At 32.1% G+C, this 14,204-nt stretch overlaps 1 protein-coding gene across 1 annotated transcript; it reads left to right on the top strand.

Annotated features, from left to right (window-relative positions):
• Positions 1–8,470: 8,470 nt before the first annotated feature.
• Positions 8,471–8,719, top strand: BDBG_05282 (uncharacterized protein; the record flags this gene model as incomplete). The annotated part of the gene is made up of 1 exon (XM_031722068.1): positions 8,471–8,719. The coding sequence occupies one exon, from the start codon at positions 8,471–8,473 to the stop codon at positions 8,717–8,719; it is 249 nt and encodes an 82-aa protein (XP_031578867.1).
• Between the last annotated feature and the right edge of the window lie 5,485 nt (positions 8,720–14,204).

Raw genomic sequence — 14,204 nt, forward strand, 5'->3', positions numbered from 1 at the left:
GATTTTCTTTGTTTTTAACATTTTTCAGATGACATGGTGTTAAAAATAGATTAAATGTATGATATATAAAAATGAATAAGATATATATAATAACATTTATCTTTTACAGCTGACTTTTATAATTGATAATCAATTCATTATCTCTTTTCTTTTCTTATACTTTTTCTTTATCTGCTAGTCACTACTCTTACACAATCTCTATATAATACAGTGTTCAGTGACTAGATTCAGTAGCTTTCTTCTTTTATAATTCTGTCTTATATATTATACTGTCTCTCTTCACCTGCTCAGATCACTACAGTAAATGACTTATTGAAACTAATCTCACTCAATCTCTAAATATTCTCAGAGATTGAGATAACTTAATCTCATATGTCTATGAATATTTCAGATAGTTCATTCTCTGTGATCTCTGTGATTGAACTGATATAAACAGTTGAATTTAACTCTGAATTTCTTTTTCTTCTGTAATCTGACTCATGTGCAAGTCTGTTACTCTGAGATCACTCTTTACTATATTATATCTGCTATCTGCAGTATGTTATTATATAACTAACTACAGTCTCATTACTTATTAAAGTGTGATATTTATCTGATTTCTTCATTTCTTCTCATTCTTTTCTTATAATTGTGAAAAGATTGAAATAAGTGAGATCATCTGATTTATAAGTGTCTATGATTTCTCTTACTTTGTAAGACTTTTCAATTATAAGTCTCTTCTTTTTCAATGCTGATGATAGTGCTGTAGATGATTATAATTCACTCAGATCTTACATTTTTACTTTCATAAGTTATGAATCATTGATTAAGTTATGTAAGATCTGTCTCTCTGATTCTTTCAATACATATGTTCTCAGAGAATGTGATTTGAGTATTTTATATGACTTAAATTATCTAGATTGAAACTTCTCAGAACTCTCATTATGTATAAGAACTTATGTTCTTATCTTGAGACTCAATTTCTTAACTAGTGAGTCTTGTATTCTTTTTGATTGAATTGCTTGATTCAGAAGTAACTTGTTAGCTTTTGCATGTATGTGACTGATCTCTTTCAATCTTGGTTCTGCATCTGCAACTGTTGCATCTGCAACTGCTGTTTCTGCTGCATTTGCAACTGCTGTTTCTGCTGCGTCTGCAACTGCTGTTCCCTCCCTCACCTTTTCCAAAGCATTCTCCGGGATGCGCGGATGCAATCCATACAACAGGTAGAATGATGAACACTTGAAGACTGCATGCTGTTGAATTCATGTGATCAATAGCACCTGCTCAAGATATTCATTTCATAGTCTCATAGACTTACTCACTAGATATTTCATCAGCATATTACTCAAGATTTCATTCAAGTGTTTCATCTTTTCATTTATCTGTGAATAATATGATGTTATTCTATAATGTCTTATCTGTAACTGGCTCATAAAATGCCTCACTACTTCTTCTACAAGGTTTGCACTGTTATCAGTTAGAATCTCACACAGCATTTCATAGTTGATATAGATCTTATTATATAGAAACTTCATTATCATCTTCTCTATTATCTCTGAAACTGCTTTTACAACTGGCCAGTCAGTAGCATAATCAATAGCAGTGATTATTCATCAATTTTCATTTGACATTCATAGTAATATGTCTATAAGATTCATCTCTCATCATTTAAACAGTTGTATTATACACTTCATCTGATATTGTACTTTCTCACATTCTAATCCTTTCTTAGATTCTTTCATAATCTGATAATTTGAGCACTTATGAGTATACATCTGAATGTTCTCAGTCATGCTTGACCAGTATGCTCTTGATTTAAGTACACTTATAAGTTCAGAGCTTTCTAAGTGACTGAATTCCTTGTGCATGCGAGTCATCAAGTCATGTCTAAATGAAGATTCTAGATAGAAAGCTTCTGCATATTCTAGATTACAGTAAAGCACAACATTGTTTTTATTTCTCAATTTTCTCAGCTTGATGTTTGAAAGCATCTCTTCTACTACTTTTATGAGATACTTATTATTCAATATCTTGTCATTCTTCAAGTGAGAGATCATAACATTTACTCATTCTGATTCCTTGCATTCTCTCAGCATATTTAACATGAACATTTCTTATGCCTGGTTTGCAGAACTCTCACTCATGAAATCAGATCTGTAACTGATTGTGTTCAGTATCACAGTGTTCAATTCCTTTTAGTATTTGATATAAAGATTGTACACTTGAAACTCTGAGATTCAATATACTAAGTGTTTGAAAGATTTTATCATTAATTATAGATAGACAAGGCTTTTGTGATCTGTGATCACTGTTGTTATATGCCTGTTATTAATATATCTATCTCACAATATCAGTATGTGCTTGATTGCTAGTAATTTCTTTTCATACACTGAGTAATTGAGCTCAGCATCTGATAGTTTTCTATCATTGTATATCACTGAATGCAGCTTGCTGTTCTTACTCATCTGTAGAAGAGTATCTCTGATAGCTTATTCAAATGCATCTGTCTTGATATAGAAAGATTTATCACAATCTGATTAAATAAGCATAGAGAATGTTATTACATGTTTTCTCAGTGTGAGAAAAGCCTCTTCATACACAGTATTTCAGATGATTGAATAAAACTTCTTCTTTCACAGATTTGTATTCATTTCTCTTAAGAGATCTGAGAGTGATGCAGATATTCATATGAAATTCTTGATAAATCTGCAGTAGTATGAGACTAACTTAAGAAACTATTGTATATAATATACATTTCTCAGCTGTGATTAATTTACTATAATATTCAATTTCTTTAAGATAAGATGTATACAGTCATCACTCACTACATATTCTATGAACTTCAACTCTTTCATTTCAAACACATACTTGATTGATTTAATATAGAGCTTATACTCTGTCAGAGTTGTAAGCACTTTATCAAGATACTTCAGATATTTATTATATGAGTTTGAAAAGACTAGAATGTCATTAAGATATATAAGATATGAGATTTCATTCTATTTATAAAGAATTGTATTCATCATCATTTAAAAGATAACAGGTACATTTGTCAGACTGAATAATATTATCAGAAATTCAAACTTCTCTCATTATATATTAAACACAGTTCACAGAACTGATAGTTTATCTATACAGATCTGTTAGTATTCTGAGAGAAGATCAATCTTTGATAGATATTAAGTGTTTTCAACTATATTCAACTGTTATTGAATTCATAACAGTGAATATTCATTCTTGATTGTAAGCTTGTTAAGTGCTTAGTAATCAATACACATCTGTCACTTCTTATCTATCTTTTTCACAAATAGAACTGAAAAGCCTTATATACTTGATAAGAATTATATAAGATCATGTTCTAGAAGATCTGTGATCTGATACTTCTATTCTTTAAGATATGTTTATGACAGAGAGTATGCATTCTGATTAACTGGTTTTGCATTCTCTGTATCAATCTCATGTACAAATTCTTGTTTCAGTGACAATTCTGATAAAAGATCTGTTCAGAAGATCTTCTCATACTTCTTCAGAAGCTTCTTTATATACTTATTCTTCTATATATCTTTTATCTTGGTTTTCTCTGCTTCTGAGTTCTGTATGACATACAGAATGCTTTTGAATGAGGTCTTGTGAATTATTCTCTTTACTTATTAATGTGTAAGCAGATTTAATTCTTCTATATCAGAGATGTAAAATATTCTTCTCATATCAGTTAATAGAATTGTATGAACTGTTTTCTTTCTATCAGTCAACTATATATGACATGTACATCATTGAATCTGCAGATTGAATCTTTGAAATTAATTAAGTCTGAGAATAAGATTATATTTCATGTTCTGCAGCTCTTATACTTAAATATAGCAAGATCATTCTCTGAAGTGCAAGAAAACTCTTACTCTTACAGATGATATCAAATATTAGTTATCAGATAATTTTATATGTCAGAGATTCTTCACTCAGTGAATCTCTTTTAATCTTCAGATTATATAATTATTAATATATTATATAGAAGCTTCTGTGTCTACTAATACTTTTGCAGTCATCTCTCAATTCTTATTCAAGTGCTCTCTATACATTAACATTTCAGGTCTTAAGATATTGAGATGAGTATTCACTTCATCATTCTCACTTACATCTCATTTGAGAGTCTGCTTCTTCTTTGCATTTGCAGAATTCAGAGAATCATCTAACACAGACATCTCTTTCACTTTAAAGACTTTTTATAGAATATCAGTGAGTGTCTCTGAGCTCACTGATTCTGCTAGTTTTTTAACTCTCTTGCTTCTCTTGACTGTGCATGCTGAGTACAATCTTTTATACTATGATTTTAACATCTGCAGTTGAAGCAAGCTCAATACTTATAATATCAAGATTTTCACTCAGAGAATCTCTTTTTCAGAGAATTCAGTGCTTTAGTAATAGCATTCAGATCTAGATTCATTGTGTTCAGATATATAACTTGTGTTATAGAAGTCTGATTATCTGTTCTTCACTGAGATATACTCAATTACAGTATTTTCTATTACAATTGACTCACTTGTTTCTATATAATGAGAATGTTATATGCTTCTTTCACTGTGTCTGATTATAAGATTAAGTATTTTCATTCTGCTCTTAACTTGAGTGTAAGATTATGAATGAAAATCTATAAACAGAAAGATGTTGAAAGCTCTTCATTCAATATGAGATAGTATAAGCTAAAGTATGTAAAGTATGATGTAAGATCACTTACTTATCTACACTCAGTGAAGTGTTTATAATACTTATCTTATATATTCACTTTCTCAAAGTTGTGTAAGATTCATTTGAAAAACTTATTTCATATTTATGAAAATGAATATTACTCTGAGTCTGTGAGATTCATCTTTTCATCAGCTATTTATAATGACTTCACTTTTCTGTGTAGAAACACAGCAGATCTTAAGACTTGTTAAAATTCTGTTAACTATCTATCTGTGAGTTCACATTTAATCTGATAATATGATTATATCTGACTTAGTCAGCTGATTGCAGTATTATTTTTTCAGTCATTATTAAAGCTTAATAACTTCAGCAGATCTTCTGACTTGATGTATTTCATACTCAGATTCTCATTCTGTACAGTGATCTCTGATGATATGTATACTTCTGAAGAGATTATAAATGATTATGATAAGATCTTCAGATTCAGTGTAGTTATCTATCTGTGTAAATATTCAATCTTCTACTATAGATCTAAGATCTGATTTTCTCTATTTTTATTAATGATGATGATTGTATCAGTGAAGCTCTTTATAGTGAATACTTAATTCACAGCAAATGCTAATTGTTATTTAACTTCTGTCTCAGCCTGTCACTGTGTATGCAAGACCTCAATCTTGTTTAGAATTCTTGTACATATACAGAGCTTTGATTCTGATTTAACTGTCTCAGCTGCTTTTCTTACTGCTTTGAGTAAATCCTCAGAAAGATTCTGTATATCTTTCAGTTCAGATAGCAGAGAAGAGTGTTATTCATATCAGCTAGAGAAGATATTTATTTCAGTGATTTCTTGTTAATCATACAATATCTATTGTTATATTGCTATATTGTTATATGATTTCTATTATTATCACACAACTCTGATGATAACTATCTCCTTCTTTTTATCCTTCTTTTAAGTAGGGAGTGAACTTCTTTGAATCTGGTTCACTGCTTTCATTCTCTTTCTCACATCTCATCTGTTTGTGTCTCATACATGGCATTCACCTGGGTGTGGAGTTTTCCCTCAACAAGTGAAGCAGTTTCAATCAGATACTCTTTCACTCATTACTCTTTATACACTATCTTTTGAGGTGTTTCTAGGACCACACTGGCATGATAACTATAAATTGCTTCATAGACAGAATTATCACACCCTGAAGGAGCCTGTGCTTCTCACCAGTTTTTAGACATGCTACCAGATGTGATTCAAAGGTTGCTTAAGCCAGTGTACGATTACAGGCGTACGCCGGCTTCTTATATATTGTAATATCGTACGCTAAATTAATTAGTGGCTGCTATGGCCCCCTTTACATTCGTACGCTAGTTCGGAAGCGGCCGCGTTATTATCCGACAGTCGTACGTTCTTCCGAACCACATCTTTAAGATATTATAATATATTTTACAATCTGTCTTCTCTTACTTAAACATCTTCTTCTCTTTCTTTAATCTGTAACAGTACTCACGCGTCTTAATAATCTACAGAATCTGTAGCGTACGCCGCTACGTAGGGTCAGATATAAGGGTAAAAACTTGTCTTATTCTCTAAAAGATGGGAGATGGGTGTATGCCCTTATATATACAGTGATTGTTTTATAGAGATTAACTCTTGTAGAAGAAGCAATTGCCTATGAAGAGAAGAACAGAGGCTCTGTAGAGAAGAAGTGAATGCTCTCATAGAAGAAGTAATTACATATGAAGAAAAGAATAAAGACTCTGTAGAGAAGAAGTGAAAGCTCTCATAGAAGAAGTAATTGCATATGAAGAAAAGAACAGAGAAAGAAGATAGAAGCAGAAGCTTCAGAAAACAGCAAGAGATAAAGCAGAAGCTAGAGCTGAATAGAGAATTGACTTGAATAGAAGGCAGAAGCACGCCACAGTCTCTCTATTCAAAAGAATGTGTCTGTGAAGAAGAAAAAATGATGTTAAAAAAAGATGACAGATATTACAGATACTAGGCTCAAAGAGGCAGATATTATTCAGAAGTGCTAGTCTGTTTACATATACTGCAGATATTATAGAAAAGAGAAGACTGAGTGATAGAATTGCTTATTCATACAAAGAGTAATTAGATGTAAGAATTGTTTATCTCTACAAAGAATGAAAGATGTAAGAATGACTTAAAAAGAAATAATAAGAAAGAGACAGAAGTTCTTTAATCTAAAAACAGCTGTAAGAAAAGAAAGAAATTATAAAGAAATCACAAAAAGCTTAAATGAGAAAGAGTTCTTTGATAAGATACATGAGAGTGAAAGTTTCATTGTGATAAGAGAAAGATTCTGTGAGTGATAGAGATTAGTGTAGATGAATAATTGTATTAATATATATATCACAATCACTTTCTTCTTATTCTTCTCTTATTTCTCACACATCTTGCTAAAATTTAACATAGCAGAATTAGCAAAAATCACAACATATAGAAGATTAGATCATGAAAATAATGAGTCTCAAGAAGAAGTCAACAGCCGTGAAGACAGGCGCAGTGAGCATGATGAAAAAGGCCTTGACCTTAGAGAAATTATTTCAGTTGTTAAGTCAGGAGAAGTGTGATGCTCTTCTTCATATAAGTGATAGAGAAGAGAAGACAGGCAAGAAGATTAGTGAAGAGAAGATAGATGAGAATGAGATGAAAGAAAATAATAAAGATAAAGAATTAGAATTTCAGACAAATGAGCTTCTGACACTATCAACTTATCTTTTCATATACAAAGTGATCAAAGACTAAGATAAGAGAAAGACAGTGACATTTCATTATTGCTCAGCTAGGCTGCATGATACTGCTGCAGAAGAGTTAACAGATGAATCATATAATAGAAGCTTGAAGAGTCAAGAAGAATCTAAGACTGTGATACAAAAGCTTATAACACTGTTTACTCATTTGAAAAAGTCATAACTGTTCACATGCTGGTTTTCAGAAGAAGATATCAAGATGAATGAGAGAAGAGAGAGTCAGAAGACTGCTGCAGAAGCAGCTGATGATAAAGAGCTGTAAGTAGAATCAAAAGTGAGAGCTGAACAGACAGATACAGATGCTGAAGAACTGTGACTGATGAAAGAGAATAAGAAGCACTGAAGAGCTAGTCAGAAGTAGTATGAGACTCTGAGTAACAATATTTTAAGAAAGTTGAGATAGAAGAAGAATATCAAGAGTGATCAGATGCCTTGATCATATAATACAGCACATATAAAATGTCTGTATTATAATGACAAGACTGACTTACACTTCTGACAGAATGATAAGCTCACTCATCTGAGCATGTCAATCATGCAGAACCTGACTGTGAAGAGGCTTGCAGATACTGTCTCAATCATTGAAAGACTTACAGAATATAGTGAGAAGATGTCATTTATCAATTATGAATTTTTTGTTTTACTCAGTCAGTGATTAATTAAAGATTTGAGATAGTTATCTATCAAGTAAAAGTTGCACTGATGAATAAATAATAATAAGCTAATCACTTCACAGACTGTCAATTCTAAGAATTCTGCTAATCAGAATATCATTATTCTGCAGATTCATGAAAAAATAGCTTCTGTATCATGTCAGTCTTATGTGAAGAATCAGAGATGATTCAAGAAATGTATGATTATTCCTGCAGATGATAAACAGACACAGTAAGAATATAACACTTACATCAACTATCAGTGAGAAAATAAGAGATCTCACTACTCTTTAAATCACTGTAGCTGATATGAACTCAGATGAAACATAGATAACTTGCTATTTAAAGAGAGTGTATCTGAATTTGAAAAGACTGCAGCTGAGAAGATGAATGTTGATGATATTATTAAGATTAGTGATACAGAGAAGAAGGATGATTCAACTATAGTTTCAATGAAGAGAATATCTATATCTTTCAAGTACAAGACATTGAGTCTGATTGTGCTGAAACTCTCAAAATATGTTCAAATCAGTGAGCAGAGCATCTCAACATCTGTGAAGATAAACAGTGAGATGAAGACAAGCTATTCAACCCCTGCTAAGATGATTAACAAGGCTAAGATAAGCAGTGTGTAACAGTCATCAATTCTGTCTTCTGAAGACTGTATAGTTAATTATAGAGCTCAAGATTTGAAGATACTGAGACAGCTGCCTAATCTTGATAAGTATAATCTGAACATTATTCAGACTGTGCAGAAGAAACTGAATAAGATAGCTGAGTTTATTAATGTGATTTCAGCTGCAGAGAATATCATGACTAATAATTATTTCTTTAAGTTGTTCAGTGAGGTGTGTTTCAGCAATCTTGTGAATAAGAAATTATTAGTGAATATTGTATTTTGAGATATACATCTCACTGAACAGAAGGTCAAGCTGCAGAAAGAGCTTGAAGATGATTAATAAGAAGAGACAGAGTAAAATAATGAAAAGAATGAAAGATGATGATTTTCTTGTTTTCTTTGTCTTCTTATTCAATAGCTAAAATTAGATTGTAATACATTTTCTTTCTTTCTTTCACTCTGTCTCTATTTTACTTTTCTTTCTATTATTTACTCAGCTAATCATGAGGCTTCTTGATCATGAAGACCTTGATCAGATGTGAGATGTCTTATGCAATGACTTCAAGAGACTCTCAGATCAGATCTTCATATCTCTTTCACTTAATCTGAAAATAAGTCTTACTGTTCTCTGTGCACTTTCTTATGATATTTTCAACTTCAAATTACAACTGATCATTAACAAGTACTGATTCTGATGATGAGTGCTTCATATTCACTTCTGTTAATACAGTCTTTTTCAGATGAATAATGAAGATTACTGAGTGTTTTTATCAATCAGCTAATAGTTTCAATTGAAATGCAGTATCTGATATCTTCTGAAGAACATGAAATAAGTCTATCTATAAGAGTGATAGCTTGAACATTTCTTTTAATATATAGTTCTTTTGAGCTTTTTAAGTGAGATTCAAGAAGACTTAATCATCAATCTGAATAGTTGATTGAAAATGAGATCAGTTGAAGAACTCAGTCATTCTAGCTTTTATCAGAGTATATAAGTCAAGAATGTCTTACTGCACTGCATCTCACACAGTGATAAACTCAGCTATATCTAGCAGAGCTTTCTCATTGTTCAATAACAGTCATCTAGACTTTACACTCATGAGTAATTCAAAGAAAGAGATCATTGCTGACTGTGCAGCTACTGAGTTCAACACTCTTTTCACTTATTCAAGCAGAGCAGTTCAATTTGCTTTATATTCATCTATAAGAAGTATTCACAATGTGACTTCAACTGTGAGATTGATTCACTCACTTTAATCATTTGAGTGAGAATTGTAGACAGTTGTCATTCATGTCTTAATTCTCATGAGTTGAAGAACTGACTTTCAAAATTGCAATGTAAATTTGAAGTCTCTATCTGAAATAATCATCAGTGAGAGCTGTCAGCAGCAGATCATCTTCTTATAGAAGTCTTTCACTTATTGTGAAGCATCTCATTATTTCTGTTCTACAATTAGAATTACTGCTTTCAAAAATTTGTCTATAACTGTCAATATAGTGTTATAATTGTCACTCACAGATAATTCTGTAATAAAATCAATCAAAAGAACTTCAAATGACTGTTTTAAGAATGAGATGAGATGTAATTTACTCCCTGATAAGTGATTCAGTGATTTGACTAGTTGATAATTGAGATATTATGATAGATGATCCAGGATTCTCTTTCAGATATGAGAAAGAAAGAAGAACTGATAAATAAGGTTTTTCATTTAATAAAGGCCAGAGTGACCTGCTGCATTGTAGCACATACAGATGACATCTCATATCAGCAATTTAAGAATACAGAGACATGATTCTTTGAAGAACAATAGCCTGTTTCACACTGTAAACAACTGATATTACTCTTTCTGACTGACCTTGTGAAAGACCTTTCTCAATACTGAGTTGCAGAGAATATCTTGATATAGTTGCTTTTTAAATTTGTCAGTGAGCTCTATTGCTGTAGTTGAAATCATATATATCTTCACTGAAGATGTGTCTGTCATCAGTTCATCTGTCTGATTGATGATGATCTGGCAGATTTTTTTCTGCTCTTCAGAGAGAATCTCTTCTGAATCATCATTTAGATAGTACAATCTGAATAGAGTGTCAGTATTAGTATGTATAATATTCTTGTAATAGCAGATTGTCATCTGTGAGAGGTATGAGCTTAAAACTAAGACTCAATTCATCAGTCAGTTGCTACAATGACCTATTATCAGTGACTGAAAAGCAGACATAAGAGTGACATGATCTGTGACAACTGTAAACTCATCATCTAAATACTGTAATAATTTCTGCAGGGCTCATATAAGTTCAAGATACTTCAATTCAGTTGCTCAGTAGTGCTTTTCAGCTGTGCTCAATCAGTGAGAGAGAAATAGAACAGATCTTTCAATATTATTCATTTCAACTTGATGTAGAGCTACTTCAATATCTCTTTACTTACTGACATTCACATATAATATGAAGGGACATTTAAAGTCGGGATATGCCTGAGTGAGAGTATTCATCAAGACTTGCTTTATCATGTTAAATAAATGTCTGGCTTCTGTGAGCAGAGTGTGAAACTGTAGCAAGTTCTCAAATCTCATCAACTTAATCTTAGCTGTGTATGATACTCTTTTCTAATCTGTTTTTAAATTATTACACAGCAACTTAGTCTTAAGAGTCTCTAATGCTTTCATCTGATCTGTATAAAAACTGATAAAATCACAATAATAATTGAAGAGGCTGATGATTCCTTCTAGTTCTTCAAGTATTATAGAGAAGACTAGATTAGTAATAGCAGCTACTTTCTCTTCTTGAGTAGATATATCTAGTCAGCTGACATGATGACTCAGCAAACACACTGAGAGATACATGAAATGACATTTAGTTAATAACATTGTTATTTCAGACATCTCAAGAGCTGTGAAGACTTGCTGTATATAATAAAGATGTTCATTCAGTAAGCAAGAGAAGATGATGATGTCATCTACATAGACTAACACAAATCATCATAGAAATTTCACTAGAATCTTCTTCATACACTGTTGAAAGAACTCAGGCAAGGTTGTCAATCTCATTATAATGACTGTAAAATGTTCAAGATCTCAGTGCAGAGTCATAAACATGGTTTTGAAATGATTATTCTGTTCAATCACTTGTTAAAAGAAGCCTTGACAGATATTCATGAATGAGAATACTGTAGAACTGCTGAGTGATTGCAACATATCTTGTTATATCAGTAGAGAGTATATATTGAGAAGTAAGTGTGCATTTACTTTTCACAAATCAATCATCATTCTCAGCTTTTCTCTAAGCCAGATCACAAAGATAGATGAAGTAATGAGATTTCTGTCTTCAAGAGAAACATGTTTGATTCTTCTATCTTGCAGGAGTGAGTTCAGAATCTGATCAGCAGCTTTGTGATCTCTTTGAGATAGAGAATAGAGTCTCTGTTTCAGACTGAAAAAGTTGCTCTCATCAATGAACTGCAGTGATATCTTAACATCATCTGAAAATAAGCCTAGACTGAAGCTAAATAGTTTGTGATGTCAGTTGATGATCACTTGAATAGCTGCTCAGTCTTCTGTCACTCAGTGATCTGATATATTCACTTAAACCTGCTCAGCAAGAGTGTCTGCTGTGAGAATTTGAAGTGAATTATCCTGATCTTCTACATTCATTAAATGTAATTCAATGTATAAGGTAGAAAACAGGGAATCTTCTCAGTCAGAATGATGAATAATATCAGCATTGATAATACAAATGATAATCTTCTTTCACTGTCAAGACAGCTGTGAGTTTGATGAGCATCTACCCGCGCGGATAGCATCTCTGATGATCTTGATATTTATAAAATATCTTTCATGAAATGTAACAAGCTCACTGTGAACATTGATAGTTGCTTTCACTGATAATAATACATCATTAGCTATGATTATATTGCATCTGAGATATCACACTAAGTGGAATTCATCTTCAATAATGAAAAGAGAATCATCATCTGCTCTTAAGATAAGATCTGTTGTTATGAATAGATTTGATTCATCAGCTTCTGAGTCAACTTCTCAAATGCTCACACATTGATCATGCAGTATAGAGGTTGATTGACAATGAGAAAAGAATAGATTTGCTATTATTGTGTTGATAAGTGATATATTCATGTCTGTATTCACACAAACAGAGAGATCATCTTGTGACATAATGACAGAAATGATGAGAAAGATGTAAGACAAATACTGTAGTTCACTAATGTATTCTTGATCACTTATAGAGATATCACACACTGCAACTGCATATATGTCAGTATTAAAGATGTTTTAATAATCATCTGAGAAAATGTCTGTAGACAAGATAAGTCTCTCAGTATCTGTCTCACTAATTATTTTTTCAACTCACTATCAGAATCTAGACTGAGATCTAGATTCAGTAGCTTGTCATCATCTTTCTCAGTACTCTTCAGTTCAACTTAATTCACTGAATAATCACTGTTCTTCTCTTTTTTGAGGCAGTGATTAATGTAATAAGAGCCTCTGCAGATGTAGCACTCTGCTGTGAGTGCTGACAGTCTTTCTTCTTCTGTTATACACTGAATTGATAACTTACTCATTGTGAGAGCACTTGTGAGAATCACTGCTATCTCTGCAGTAGACACAGACAGCTTTGTAGCTTCTGTCTGCTTAGACAGAGAGATGTGATACAGACAGCAGTTATTATTCTATTCAAAACATCTGAAACTATGCATGTAGTCAGCAAATTGAGTCTTTCAATCAGTTCAGACATGTTGAACAGCTGACTCATTGTCTCTAATTCATTATCAGAAGTTATTCAATCATTCAGCAGAAATGAGTGATGTGATTAAGAAAAGATTAAACTCTAAATTCTTTCACAAGAGCCTCTTTATTATAATGAAGTCAGAGATTGTGACAGCTCACAGTAAGTTAATCTTTCATGAGATGTATAATGTCAGAGACAGTTCATTCAACTTCTCAAAGAAAAAACACAGAGTCTGAGCTTTCATTCAAGCTTTCTCTTCTGATAGCTGAAACTCGCATTTTAACTCATCAATAGTGATAGAAAGAAAGACATTCATATTCTTTCTCATTTTGATAGACAGACTGTTATGTCATTCCAACACCTGACTCTTCAGATACAGAGAGAATATATAGAGAACTGTGTCATCTCTCTTCTGCATGATAATGAATTCCAAGTAACTGACAAACATTATTACATTCATTTTCACTGAGTTGAATAGCATGACATTGTCAGTCTGTAATCTCACTGATCTATCATCACTTTATGCAGATGAACAGGGTTCACTATCAAGCAGAAGATCAAGATTATCATAAGTGAGTGCCTGGTCCCTGCACATCCAGTTTCTCTCTGAGTTATAAGTAAAATATACAGTGTCAGCTTCTCTGAGGAAATTAATTCTATCTCTTATTAGATTATGATAGCATGTTCTGTCTTCAGCATCACACAGTTCCTGTGAAATTGTCAGCATTTGCCAGATTCTAGGAGATGATTCAAAGCCT

Source organism: Blastomyces gilchristii (genome assembly GCF_000003855.2).
Source record: "Blastomyces gilchristii SLH14081 genomic scaffold supercont1.10, whole genome shotgun sequence".
NCBI classification, from domain to species: domain Eukaryota; kingdom Fungi; phylum Ascomycota; class Eurotiomycetes; order Onygenales; family Ajellomycetaceae; genus Blastomyces; species Blastomyces gilchristii.